The sequence below is a fragment of the Eubalaena glacialis genome, chromosome 4 (assembly GCF_028564815.1).
Source record: "Eubalaena glacialis isolate mEubGla1 chromosome 4, mEubGla1.1.hap2.+ XY, whole genome shotgun sequence".
Lineage (NCBI taxonomy): Eukaryota > Metazoa > Chordata > Mammalia > Artiodactyla > Balaenidae > Eubalaena > Eubalaena glacialis.
Genome location: NC_083719.1, coordinates 112,322,010 through 112,336,805, shown reverse-complemented (window position 1 = coordinate 112,336,805; position 14,796 = coordinate 112,322,010). Strand labels below are relative to the sequence as shown.

At 39.8% G+C, this 14,796-nt stretch overlaps 1 protein-coding gene across 1 annotated transcript; it reads left to right on the top strand.

Moving 5' to 3' along the window:
* Positions 1-2,532: 2,532 nt before the first annotated feature.
* Positions 2,533-14,332, top strand: C4H5orf15 (chromosome 4 C5orf15 homolog). Its single transcript, XM_061188170.1, has 3 exons — positions 2,533-2,720; positions 10,778-11,304; positions 12,835-14,332. Exons 1-3 carry the CDS (start codon positions 2,582-2,584, stop codon positions 12,964-12,966), a joined length of 798 nt encoding a protein of 265 aa, XP_061044153.1. The 5' UTR covers positions 2,533-2,581; the 3' UTR covers positions 12,967-14,332.
* Positions 14,333-14,796: the final 464 nt, after the last annotated feature.

The following is a 14,796-nucleotide window of genomic DNA, read 5'->3' as shown; positions in this document are numbered from 1 at the left end:
CATCACTGTACAGAATTGTTTTTTTCTTGGGATAAGAACGTTTAAGATCTACTCTCTTTGCAACTTTCAAATATATAACACAGTACAATTAATTATGCTCACCATGCTGTACATTACATCCCCATAACTTACTTATTTTATAAGCATTCCAGTCCTTTTAAGGGCTCACCTGATTAGGTCAGGTCCACTGAGGATTATCTCCCATTAAAGTCAACTGTCCACACATCATAACCTAATCACAGGAGTGATATCCCATCATATTCACAGATTCCTCCCACACTCAAGGGCAGGGGATCATATAAAGGCATGGGTCATTGGATATGGTTTCAGAATTCTGCCATATATAAAAAAATAACGGATTTCAAATGTTTACGAAGTATCAATAGAATAGTAACTCTGCATATACATTATCCAGCTTCATCAAATGTAGACATTTTTTTCTATTCAATGATAAATATTTTTAGGCAGAATTCCTTTTTATGGATGTTTGGAAGTGACAATTCCCAACAGGTATCAGATTTACTTATAGCATTTTGTGTAACTGGTCACCCCAAACCTGCTGGCCTCAGTATTTGTTATACTGTCTTCATCAGGTTCATAAGGACCCACAGCTATTTCAAAGTTCACTTTATTAAATGTGTCCAGAGATTTTGGTGCATAATGGTTGTTGGGTACATCCAGTCAGAAGCCAGGTGCAGTACTGGTATTTTGAAATGTACAAAGGGCCCTCTGAGGGAATATTTTCCTCCCATTTACATATTTTCTGGTTGTTGCATGTAGCATGTCAGAGTATTGTGCAAAATGCCTTGAGTTCATGATATCTCACTAGTAAGAGAATTGAAATAATCTGGTATGGGGCCAAAGGAACAAAGTGGACAAAGAAGAGAGGATTGAAGGTGTGTTTATTACAGGAAAAAGGCCTGATTAAGTCTGAATCTCCCAACATGCACAAGCTAGAACTGAGAGGCTTATTCGTTAAACTGAGTGATGGTTTCTGTACTCACAGAGGGAAAGCTCCAGGGGAACTTGGGAGGACTTTGTACCCTGGCTACCCTAGAAGTTTTGCAATGAGTGGACCATTCAGTCTATCTGGGCTTGTGGTGGGCTTAAGGAAATGAATAGATGAATGACCTCTTAGTTTTCTTAACAACACAGAGTTTGTGTGTTTTTGAGCGGTCACTAGTGCCAGATAAAATGTTAAGGGAAACCAGATTCAGGAGAACACAGGCTTTTCTCTCTTCAGAGGCAGCTCAACTGTCTCTGGGGGATAGCAGCGATCCTCTGAGGAAATCATGGAGACCAGAGTGGTGAAGCTGTGGGGTAAAATAAATGTCTTGCTTCATGCCATGCTGATTTTCCTGCAAATCAATCAAATGTAATTTTACGAGCTGAAGCCTATAGACATTAAGAAAACATTCACGGGCTCGCGCCCGTCTCTGGAGCTCATTTAAGCGGCGCTCTTTAAAAAAAAAAAAAAAAAAAAGAAAACATTCACGGAACACACAGACCAAAGCATTGTGGCTAGGGCCCTAAGGGAACTTCCTGGAAGTTTCTAAATTTGCATTTTCATATTCTGGGGGGTTTAAGTTAACAAAATTTAAAAGAAGCTTATTGTAGGAAATGTGGAAGCTGTTTGCACACCTCCTTCCTAGCCCACTTCCCTGCTTTTCCTCCATAATACCTTTACCATTGTATATAGTATGTATTTTACACTATAGTCTCCCTCACAGAAAAATAAATTCCACAAAGGTGGGGAGTTTGTTTTGTTCAGTGCTGTATATTGAAATATGGAGAGGTACTAAGTATTTGTTGAAGTAATAAATGATTATGGGGAAATGTTAAAAATAGAACACTTACCTAAAATTCCACCACCCACTCAACATTTATTTCCTTTGCCTTTTTTTTGTTTATTTTTGGTTGCATTGGGTCTTTGTTGCTGCGCGCGGGCTTTCTCTAGTTGCGGCGAGCAGGGGCTACTCTGTTGTGGTGCTCAGGCTTCTCATTGCGGTGGCTCCTCTTGTGGAGCACAGGCTCCCTGCGCGTGGGCTTCAGTAGTTGTGGCTCATGGGCTCTAGAACGCAGGCTCAGTAGCTGTGGCACAGGGGTTTAGTTGCTCCGAGGCATGCGGAATCTTCCCGGACCAGGGCTCGAACCCGTGTACCCTACATTGGCAGGCGGATTCTTAACCACTACGCCAGCAGGGAAGCCCTCCTTTGCCTTTAGGAGTGGGGGGGCAGTTACTTCTCTTTTGGGATCAGTCTATTACACAGCTGGATATTCCTTCTAAAAATGTTCTAAAAGTTATTAGCTGTATAGTAGCCCATCACGTGGGAAGAAGGGGCTCATTGTGACTCTCTTCACACCTTACACAATACATCCTTAGCTTGCAGCCGAGTTTCTGGTGCTTCTCTTTGCCTTAACTCCCACTATCCCTCTCCCTCATTCCCGCTCCCAGAACCCCACTCCAGGCTGCCACGTCATCACGTTGGGACGTAAACGCCTACGGCCGCGATGCCATACGCAGCGTCTGACGTCATGACGTAGAGCCTAGCAACCGCGCAGGCTCGCAGCCGAGACCGTTATGGCCGCCGCCGCCCTGAGGAGGATGAGGGGATCCCAGCAAGCGAAACTGCGGCCCAGGCCGGCCATCCAGGTCCCCGGAGGGCTGGCGCTGCTGCTGGTTCTGGCGCTTCTGCCTGCGTCCGCCACCATGTCCAGTGGTAAATGGGGCGCGGCGGTAGGGAGGTCGCGGGAAGACGGGGAGAGCCCGGGCGCGGAACGCCAAGACGGGCCCGGCCAGGGAACGGGCGCTTCCGAGTGTCCGGAGCAGGTGGCGATGTCTAGAGGGGCAGGGTCTCTACAGCCCCGACGAGGGAGAGTAGGCTGTCTGAAGGGGTCTGTGGAGGTGGGGTCTCCAAGAGGCCTGAGAAGTGGGGTTGAGAGCTGCAGGGACCCAGGCAGCGAGCGTGTAGATGGGCGGGGAGGGAGGAGTGGTGGTGGTGTCTAGAGAGTCTTGTAGAATGGGTTGCCACAGAGAATGGCGGTGATGCGGTCTCCAAGATTCCTTGGAGGTGTCGATTACAAACAAAAACAAAAACGCACAACTGTAAGAACTGTGAGTTTATTCAGTGTCTTACTGAAGGCTGTAGCGGGGGGAGCCAGTTTCTCAGTTCTGAGAAATTGTTCGAAGAGGTGAGGCAGGAGCCAGGTTAATGCATGAATTTTTTGCTGGGAAAAAAACATGTAGTCAAACATCAAAAGATTACTGCTCATCATAAAGAACAGACATCTGAAGTTCATAATTTTAGTGCTTTGTATGGAAAGACGCAAGATTCTGGGGTTATTGAAATTCTTCCTTAGGTATGCATCTTACTTGTCTAGGACCCGTGTATCCAAAACAGAATACTTTATCCTGTTTTTCTCCATCCTGAGTTCCCCTCAGATCCACTGTAGGTGGGCAACTGCAGTGGCTAATAGCTTGATTCTTGTAGAACTGGAATGGCATGTAACTTTTTTTTTTCTTTTTTTTCTTTACAGAGATGGGAGTTAGGAGGGTCTAGAAGAGAGCACAGAGGGGACAGGTGCTGAGGAGACAGCCGAGAGTAGGAGGTGTGGTGTCTAGAGAGAGTCCCAAGGTCAGGTGCGGGTGCCCAGGGGTCTAGCTGGGCCAAGGGAAGGCGGGGGCTTTGCAGAACGGGTGAGATCAGCGGTAAAGACGAAGGTGGGTAGGGGCACTGACCGGACCGAGCCGATGGAATAATTTGGAGAGCGAAAGTGAAAGGAAAAGAGCTGTCTTTGAGTATTGGTGCATCTGTGAGGACTGGGAGGTTCTGGGGCTTGGTAAAGAGCCAGAATGCTGGGGCGTTGGACTCCTGAGGGGCTTGGGAGGAGAAGAGGAGTTCTGGGACAAGGGAGATTCTTTGTAAACATGGTCCCCCTTCTCTGTGTCCTGGGTTAACCAGACAACCCTGCTTCATTTTAATGGATCTGTAGGATTTAAGTATTTATTTATTTATTTTTTATTGAGGTATAATTGACATATTAGTTTCAGGTGTACAGCGTAATGATTTGATGTTTGCATACACTGTGATCACACATAAGTCTAGTTACCATCCATCACCACACATAGTTAACATTTTTTTCTTATAATGAGAACTTGTCAGATTTACTCTCTTAGCAACTTTCAGATATGCAGTACAGTATTATTAACTATAGTCACCGTGCTGTACATTGCATCCCCATGACTTATTTATTTTATAAGTGGAAGTTTGTACCTTTTGATTGCCTTCACCTCCACCCTGCCCCCGTTCCCTCCAACCACCATTCTGTTCTCTGTATTTATGAGTTTAGCTTTTTTATTTGTTTTTATTTGTTTTGTTTTGGTTTTTAGATTCCACATGTAAATGAAACCATATATCTGTCTTTCTCTGACTGACGTATTTCACGTAGCATAATGCCCTCAAGATCCATCCATGTTGTTGCAAATGGCAAGATTCCATTCTCTTTTGTGGCTGAATGATAATCCACTGTGTATGTGTACCACAACTTCTTTATCCATTCATTGATCCATGGGCACTTAGGTTGTTTCCATGTCTTGGCTATTGTAAATAGTGCTGCACGATTAAGTATTCCTTTTCTTAGAAATGTTACATTGTGAATCAAGATATTGAAGGCTTTATTGAGAAAAGAGGAAACCTGTAGACCAGGGCCTGAGACTTAGGGGGAACAAATCCACTAGTAAGAATTTATAATGATTAAGCAGTATCTTGTTTAGTAGTCCCTTTTTTATTTCAGGCCAAGACACGATCCTGCTTTTTCTGCCTAAATCTTGTTTGAGTTCAGATGAAAAACAGTATGAATGGGATAGTGTTCATTTGTTTGCCAACAGGGGCCGTCTAGCCATACATTCCTGTACTACAGTGCTGCGGTTACTTACTTGGGTTTCCCCAGCAGCAGTGAGGGCAGGGCACCTGGACCACCCTCCCAGAAGTGTTTGTAAGTCTGTGGGAAAGGACTGTGGCCCATTTTCCCAAGGCCCTTTTATCGTTAGTAAAATATAATGAGGATTTCTCTGGTTGATGCAGATACTCCTGTTCCTAAAGTACTTAAGTAGCATGGTTGTTTTGGTCATTTAATCGTCTAAGAAAAAACTGACATTTAAGCATTTATATTTCTTGCTGGAGTGCTTAAGATATACAGTTTGGGGAATATGTAGCTGGTAACTGTAGTTTCAGAAACAACTTTTTCTCTTAAGAGATGGTTGAAAATTTTCTGATGTGTGGGTAAGCGAGGGTGAGTGTGGAGTATTAAGGTGTCCTCTTGTCTTTTTTTATTTGTTAGGGCCCCATAAACATTGCTCCAACGATACTGGGACATTTCAGGGAATGGTTTTCTTTTATTAAGTTTTTGTATATATCAATTTTAAATTCAGATTATTCCCTACTGAAAATAACTTAAATGAAAACTAACGTGTATGCTTTTAATAGGGAAGCAGCTCCATTGTAGTACAGTGTAGCATGTGTAAAGCTTTGGGTAATATAAATGTTCTTTGTAAGTGTGCCTTATGGTAAAGTGATTTCAAAGTAATTACTCTTGTAATAAGAAAATTAAAGTCTAGCTAGACTATATTGCATTCCAAACTTCAAGTAAGCATAGGAAGTTAGAAAGTTTCCATATCAGATTTATTTAAACTTGTTCCATATTAAGTTTCTTAAAATTTCAGTGCTTGGGTGTATTCTTGGCAATCTGTAAGACTTTTTACAGATGTTTTTGTTTTGATAAAGTTTAAAAAAATTAATGTAAGTGTTATTTTGGATCACTGGATGCTCACCATATGACCTAGTCTTGCCATGCCATTTCAAAAGTGCCTACTTTCTACATTGACCATCATATTGCTCCTAGATGTTGCCTAAATTTATTTAATGTGTAATGTATTTAATTTTTAAGGCATTGTTTCCCAGAATTCAGTGTGTGAATGAATTCTCAGGGTCTTCTGCATTCTTGTTTGAGAAATATTGATATAGTTTATTTTAAGGCAGTTTTTAAAAAGGTACCAGTAGGAGAGAATTAAATTAAAAAATTTTAATTTTTAAAGTGTTAAGTTTTAATTAGAGAGGTAATATCAAATAGGAAAGGGTAGAAATGGAACATATATCAATATTTAGAAGTCTAAAGTTTTATATATATATATATATATATATATATATATAAACTCAAACAATTAAATCCATAAAGTCAGAGTTATCACTTTGTTCTGAATACTCTTTATAGCTGACTGGATCAACCTCTTTCATTTGAAGGAGTGGCAGTCCAGGAGGTTGATCTAATTTACATCAAATGTTTCAGATAAAGTCCTAGTTTGTTTTCTTGTATATAACATCCACGTGTTTTTTTTTTTTTTTTGCTTCGTTTCACGGCATGCGGTATCTTAGTTCCCCAACTAGGGATCGAACCCTTGACCTCTGCAGTGGAAGCGCCGAGTCTTAACCACTGACCGCTAGGGAAGTTCCAGCTTCCACATTTTTACTCCTTGAACAGTATTTATTAACTCTGCTCCTACTTGGTGCTAGGTATTGGAGTTACAACAACAAATAGGGTGATGTTGGAGATATCCTTAGAAGAGTGGTGGGGTTTTACCTGGCTGAGAACTATGAGAAAGGCTTTTCAGAGGGTGTAGTAGGTGCAAAAATGCTACTTGGGAAGCAGTGTAGGATTTGTGGTGAGAGTTGAGCATTTTCAATAAATATTTATTGAATGCTTGCTATCTGTTAAGTAGGCAGTGGGGATAGAATAGTTAGGAAGATTAGTAGGAGATAGCAGCACTGAGATAATGGGGACCAGATCATATAGGATCTTATAGGCTGTTATAAAGACTTTGAATTTCACTCTTGAGAGAAATGGAGAGCTACTAGATGGTTTTAAGCAGAGGAGTAACGTCATCTAAGTTAAGTTTTTACAGGATAACTCTGGCTGTTATGTTGAGAGTGGACACTAGGGGTTAAGGTAGAAGCAGACAGATCATTTAGAAGACTACCATAATAATCCAGGTGAGATTGTGGTGGCTTCGGCTAGGCAGTAGCAATGGAGGGGTGAAAACTCTTCAAATTCTGCATATATTTTGAAGGCAGAGAAACAGATTGGATGTGGGGTGTTAAAATAATGACTCCAAGGCTTTTGGCTTGAGTAACAGAAAAATGGAGTTGCCATTAACTGAGAGGGAGACTATAGATAGATCAAGTTTTTGTTTTTGTTTGTTTTTTCTTTTTGGAGTGGGGAGTAAAAATGCATTTCTTTAACCTTTTCATTCTGAAATAATTGTAGATTCACTTGCAGTTGTAAGAAATAAAATACAGAAATTCTGTGTACCCTTCACCCAGTTTTTCCCAGTGATAACATCCTGCAGAACTGTAGTACAATATCACAACCAGGATACTGATATCGATACAATCAAGATACAGAGCATTTCCATCACCATAAGGATCTTTCCTGTTGCTCTTTTATAGTCACCCTCACTTTCTTCCTATCCCTACTCCCTCCTGAAATCCTGGCAACCACTAATCTTTTTGCCACCAGGGAAGCTCTCTCATTGAGGTTTTTATTTGCATTTCCCTAATGGTTAACATCTTTTCATGTGCTTATTTACCATCTGTATATTCTTTTTGGTGAAATGTCTCTTTATGTCTTTTGCCCATGTTCTAATTGGATTGTTTGCTTTTTGATTTTATGTATTCTAGATACTAGGCCTTTGTTGGGTATGGGGCTTACAAATATTTCTCCCACTTTGTAGCTTGTCTTTTCATCCTTACAGGAAGGTCTTTCACCAAAAAAAGTTTTTAAATTTTGATGGAATTGGGCTTCCCTGGTGGCGCAATGGTTAAGAATCTGCTTGCCAATGCAGGGGACATGGGTTCGAGCCCTGGTCTGGGAAGACCCCACATGCCACGGAGCAACTAAGCCCGTGCGCCACAACTACTGAGCCTGTGCTCTAGAGCCCGCGAGCCACAACTACTGAGCCTGCGTGCCACAACTACTGAAGCCCGTGTGCCTAGAGCCCGTGCTCCACAACAAGAGAGACCACCGCAATGAGAAACCTGCGTACTGCAACGAAGAGTAGCCCCCACTTGCCGCAACTAGAGAAAGCCCATGCGCAGCAACGAAGACCCAACGCAGCCAAAAATAAATAAAACTTTTGATGGAATTCAATTTATGAATTTTTTCTTTTATGTATTTTTGGTATCAGGTCAAAGAATTTGTTGCCTAGTCCTAGATTCTGAAGATTTTGTCCTAAGTCTTTTTAAAAAAATCTGTGTAGTTTTACATTTAAATTTGTGATACATTTTTAGTTAATTTTTGTAAAAGGTGTGAGACTTAGGCTGAGGTTCGTTTAGCTTGTTAATATGGTGGATTACATTGATTTTTGAGTATTGAGCCAGTCTTGCATCCCTGGAATAAACCTTAGTGATCATGGAGTATCATTCTTTTTATGTATTGCTGATTTCTTTCTTTCTTTCTTTTTTTTTTTGTCTGCACTGCGTGGCTTGTGGGATCTCAGTTACCCGTCCACGGATTGAACTCGGGCCATGGCAGCGAAAACCCAGGATCCTAACCACTAGGCCACCAGTGAACTTTATATTAAAGTTGATTTCTTTTTTAAAAAAATTTATTCATTTATTTATTTTCGGCTGCGTTGGGTCTTTGCTGTTGCACGCGGGCTTTCTCTAGTTGCGGTGAGCGGGGCTACTCTTTGTTGTGGTGTGCGGGCTTCTCATTGTGGTGGCTTCTCTTGTTGCGGAGCACGGGCTCTAGGCGCGCGGGCTCAGTAGTTGTGGCGCACGGGCTTAGTTGCTCCGCGGCATGTGGGGTCTTCCCGGGCCAGGGCTCCAACCCATGTCCCCTGCATTGGTAGGTGGATTCTTAACCACTGCACCACCAGGGAAGTCCTAAAGTTGATTTCTATTTGCTAATATTTTGTTAAGGATTTTTTCATTTCTGTTCATGAAAGATATCAGTCTGTAATTTTCTTTTTCTGTAGTGGCTTTGGTTTTGGTATCAGGATAATAATATTAGCTTCATAAAATGAATTGTGAAGTGTTCCCTCCTCTGCAAGTCTCTGGAAGAGATTGTGTAGAATTGGTGTTAATTCTTCATTAAACATTTGGTAGAATTCTCCAGTGAAACCATCTAGGCCAGGAGATTTGATTTTGGGGAGTTTTAAAATTAAAAATTCAGTTTCCTTAATAGTTAAAGGGCTATTCAAATTATGTATTTTGTATGGGGTAAATTGTGGTACTTTGTGTTGTTAAGACTCTGGTCTTAAACTTTCTCTTTTAGTTGGCTTTTTATGACATTGCTCTGGCAGGGGAGGTGGGGATTGGTGCACATTACTGGCAGGTAGAGCTAGAAATCTAGGGTCTCCACTTGATCTGTGTTGACACCTGAAGGGTGGTGGTGGTCCTGTTAATTCTGGGCAGTGGTGGGAGTTTTGGCTCCTCTCATGGTCTGCACTGAAATATTGTTGGGGGTGGCCTCATTACTGCTAGACCATGGTTAAAGTCTTGACTGTTCACTAGGCCTCCTCTGACATCATCCTATTGTGGAGGGGAAAGGGCACCTCATTACAGCTTGGTGAGGGTGGAAATCTAGGCTCCCCACTCGGTCTTTGCTGGTGGAGGTGTGAGTGGAGCCACAGTTTTTTCTGTGTTGTTTGCTTGGAGTAGAGCAGTCACTGTCTAAAAGTTTTCTTTCTTGCTAGGCTGCCTCTCTCCTGATCTCCTGGCAAGAGAGAGCAGGCTTTTTGGGTGGCCCTTTTTGTCCATACCCCTGGTGTTTCCAGGTTGCTGGTCTCTTCAACTCAAGTCTGGAATACGTGAGGTAAAAAGAAAATCCAGAAAAGTCACCACTGGGTTGTTTCTCCTGTCGTGAGGTCTCTAAACACTCTGCCTTATTCTTTCCACCTTTCGGAGTCGTCTTATGTTATTTTATATGTAATATGCAGGGTTTTAATTTGTTTTTAGTGGGAAGAATAGGGAAAAATACATCTACTCCATCTTCCTGGAAGTCAAAGTCAGAATTCATTTTGAACATGTTAATTTGAATGACAGACGTCTAAGAGGAGATGTCAGGTAGGCAGTTGGACTTATGAGCCTAGAGTTCTGGTAGTACATGGAAGTTCTCTTCTGATGGCTTCATTTTTCTCAGAGAAGTTAGGAAGTGATGTTAGCCTTTAAAAATGAGGACAACAGAGAAGGTGTTAGAAGTTTGAGGACAGAGGAAAATGTGAATGGTCTACTAAGGGAGTAGAAGGGTGAACGGACTAGGAAAATACAGTATAATTGCTGACAGCATTACATGTATATCTCAGTTTTGGGCATTGAATTTAAATGAAATAAAAAAATGAAAAAATTAAAAAATTAAAAAGAAATAAATTGAAATAAAAAATGAAATATTCATCAGATAACAATTGCCTTGCCAGATAGTAACAACTTATGCAGCATAAGAGACCTACTGCATTACATAGCCTGCCACTGTAAGAAAAAGAAAAGAAAGAATAGAGAGGGGTTTGACTTTAGGTCACAGTGGCAAAGTTCACACAGAGCTTGTACCCTCTGTTTTCATTTCACAGAGGTTTGACTTCAGTACCCAGACTCTACCCCAACCCCAGAACAGAAAGACAGGTGGCTGATCCTAGCTTAGTGAAAAATTTAGGTATATGTGCTTCTAGCTTGGTGGAGATAAATTTGAAGATTTCAGTTTAATGTTCTTTATTTACTTATTTTAGCTCTATCACGGACTGATGCGCTGAGCCAGACTGTACTCGAGACACATGTTTCTTCTCCAAATACGAATGCTTTAACAAATGAAAACCAAACCAAACCTTCTATTTCCCAAATCAGCACCACTCTTCCTCCCACAACTAGTACAGAAAAAAGTGGAGTGGCATCTCTGTCCCCTCATCCCTCGCCTACTACTTCTCTGTCCCAAGAGGAAGCTGATAACAATGAAGATCCTAGCATAGAGGAGGAGGATCTTCGCACACTGAATAGTTCTCCGTCCACTGCCAAAGACACTCTGGACAATGGAGATTATGGAGAACCAGACTACGACTGGACCACCAGCCCCCGGGACGATGAGTCCAATGAGGCCTTGGAAGAAAACAGGAGCTATATGGAAATTGAACAGTCAGTGAGACCTTTTAAGACCCCACCCTCAAATATAGAAGAAGAAGATAGCCATTTCTTTTTCCATCTTATTATTTTTGCTTTTTGTATTGCTGTTGTTTATATTACATATCACAACAAAAGGAAGGTAAGTTTGGGATTTTTCACCCCCTCTAGTTGCCCTCTATCATCTCAGTCATATTTCTTATTAATGCTTTTGCTGATTCAGAGTTTTTTCTTTTTTGGTCAGGTTTCAATTGATGGTAAAATATCAAGATGTCTCATATCAGTTTATAAATCTGTGGTGTATTTTAACAAATGAAAGACAGAATGCTTTACTACATGTGCTTCTAAAAAAAGAAGCCAAAATATTTTTATTGAGCAAAACCAAAGCCCAGTGATTTTTTAAAAAAAAGGTTTTGTATCTTAACTTAGCATTGCTACTTCATTGGGAGTACTTGTGGAGAGAGATTGTTAATTTAGGACTTCTAATTTATTAAGCACTGAACTTAATGATATTTTGATAACTTTTTCCCCTGGTTGTTAAAGTATTACATGTCTTTTTTAGGGACACAGAAAAGTGTAGAAAAGAGAATATAAGCTACTACCCAAAGCTGAGCATTATTAACATTTTGGTATATTTCTGGTCTGTAAATGTGTGTATAGTTCAGACATATATGTGTATGTTAATTTTTAAATGAATTTGATTATTTCATATAGAGTTTTGTATCTTGCCTTTTACCTAACAAATCATGAGCATTTTTCATATCATTAATATTCTTTAAAAACATGATTTAATAGCTACATAATTTATTTGGCTATTTTCCTTTTCCTGCTGAGTATTTAGATGGTTTTCAATTTTTGGTTCAGAAATAATGTTGTGATGAACACTGCTGTACTGGAATTGGTGTGTTGGACTACATGAGGCAGAGGAGGCATAAATAGGACTGGATGGATAATTTAGTGTGAGGGTTCATCTGGGCACTGTGTAGTCCCAGAGCTAAATAGTTAAGCTTTTTAAACATTTAAAGGGAGATCAAGCACAATGTCCTTTTTAATACTTATTGACCAGGAAATCTCAGTCTTGACTTTGTTGTACCTTGCTTTGTCATTCCTGGCAGCCACCTTCCCCTTTGGGACCTTTTTCTCACTTGCGAAATGATAGAACTGGACCAGAGAATTTCACAATGCCTTCCAGCTTTGAGAATCAGTGATTCTAATATTTTGCTTGTTGTTTTGACTTAGAAAACAAGCAAACAAACCCTTTGGTTATTTGTGGTTTAGTGGTCTATCACTAGCTCTGTAAATATTTGTAGGTGGACAAAATTTTGAATGCCAGTGATATTTTATTCCAGTGTTTAGTGTTGGACCATCTCTATTATAAATACCTAAGGGACTTGTTAAACAGGTAGGTTCCTGGACTCCACTGCAATCTAGTAACTCACCTCTGAAGAGAGAGGCCAGGAATCAGTCTTTAATAGGCATTCCTATGTACATTAAAATTTAAAAAGCACTGTCTCACCTTGTTTACAAGATGGAAAACAAAGTAGCCCTTTTGTTGACATTTTACTTTTGTATTTGGGAACCTAGGAGAGAGATACTTCACTTGTTATAAAAAACTTTTAGCATGTCCTCTATTTTCTTTTTTGCATATCTGATTTATTTTGCTTTATTCCAGATTTTCCTTCTGGTTCAAAGCAGGAAATGGCGTGATGGTCTTTGTTCCAAAACAGTGGAATATCATCGTCTAGACCAGAATGTTAATGAGGCAATGCCTTCTCTGAAGATTACCAATGATTATATATTTTAAAGCACTGTGATTTGCGTTTGCTTATTACGTAATTTTATTTGCTTGACTTTTTATATGATATTGTGCAGATGTTCACCATTGGCAGTTAGTACTTAAATGAGAGGTGGGCCTCTCTTTATTTTGCCTTGGTGCTTTGGAAGTTAAGTATCATGAACAAGGAGTATATAATTTTTTTATCTACATTTTTAGAGTTGAATTCAATCAGGTGTCCAAAATGTGGAGCTAAGCATTACCTGTTTTTATTGTTTTAGATTTCTTTATTGTGCTTTTTCTGGAAGTGTTAGTAATGCTACTTTTAAAAGATCCCAAACTTACAATTAAATTGTAACACATCTGATACTGCTGACTCAGATTCTCTTTCTGCCATCCAAATACTGTTTCTTAAGCACACATTTCTTTGTGCTGTCAAACTGTATCTATGTATGTAAGGATGTATGTAATAATGCTTTATATATAAGTAACATTTTTTTCTTCCAGGAAAATTGCTTTGGATATTTTTGGATAACTTATACATAATTTATTATTGCTCATTCTGACCACAATTTTAAGTAACACATTAATAAATTTGTCTAGAAATTCTGGCAGTAGAGACTCTGCAGTTTGCAGTGGACATAAATAAAATGTTATAGAGAGCATTTTTTGGTTTGAATTACTGAATTAAATTTAGAGGTAGAAATTGTCATAAAATTTTAAATACGTGAATAATTGCTTTTACTTAGCAACTGATTGTAGCATGGGTTTCTCCAAGCTTTCAAGCTAGGGGCAGAGTTTAAAATTATACCATATTTGTTCACTTGTTTATTTTTTTATAGTAAGTTTGAATAAATTTTAGGGGCCATATCACTTAAATAATATTGTATCTAAGTCTTTCAAATTAAAATTATACCTGAATGAAGTTGTTTGTATACATGAAGGATATATGTGTACGCTGACTCTTTCTCCCCCTGTATTTGTTTTGTTTTCTTGTTCTTTTTTAATAGAAACTGGAAATTATTTACTGTATTTAATTTTAGCCTGTCTTTCTATCATAAGGTGTTGATCAATATGTAAATATGTGATTTGAAACCTGGTTGACTTCTTACAAGTGTCACGACAACTTTTTAGAAAACATAACCCCTGATATATGTTAAACACCACTCACAAAGCCCGGATGAGCCAGTGGGCATGCGGTTTGTGTAGAGATGGAAGAGGCAGGGCAGTCCATTGTTGCTCTCGGCTGGACAATTTACTGTTACAATAAGGAAGGGAAGCAGAGTGGAAGTACACCTGAACTGATTTATTGCAGTAATTTTTTTCATATCTGAAATTGTATTATTTAATATTTTGAATAAGATTTTAAAAAATAAATGGCAAAGATATAAATCCATGATTTTATAATGTGTTTCATTTTAATGATGGCATGGGGTCCTTCATTTGGGTGGTGATAGATGGGTAGTGCTGTGTCTGGGAGGAAGGTAAGCTGATTAGCTTGCTTTTATTCCTTTTAGCAATAGGACTGTGCTTCTATGAATTCCACGTACATTTCTAGATCTTACTTTAGGTCTAGTTTACTGTTATGTACTGAAGTTTATTGAAAACTGTAGCAAAGTAGGATTGCAAAGAAAAGTAAAGCAGCTAAATCAATGTGCACTTCTAGCATCCTAGCTTCCCTGTTGTCTCCCTGTTGAAGCCCCCCGATCCTGGAGGATCATCCCCCTTGGTGGATCTGGTGTTCTTGGGTGCTTCCTGATGGCACAGTCTTTGCTACCCATGTCCCAGTGCTGCAATCAAGTAGCCTCTGACTTTTGGAGCATCAGACTGTACGTTGATTTAAAATGCTGCCAGTGTCTT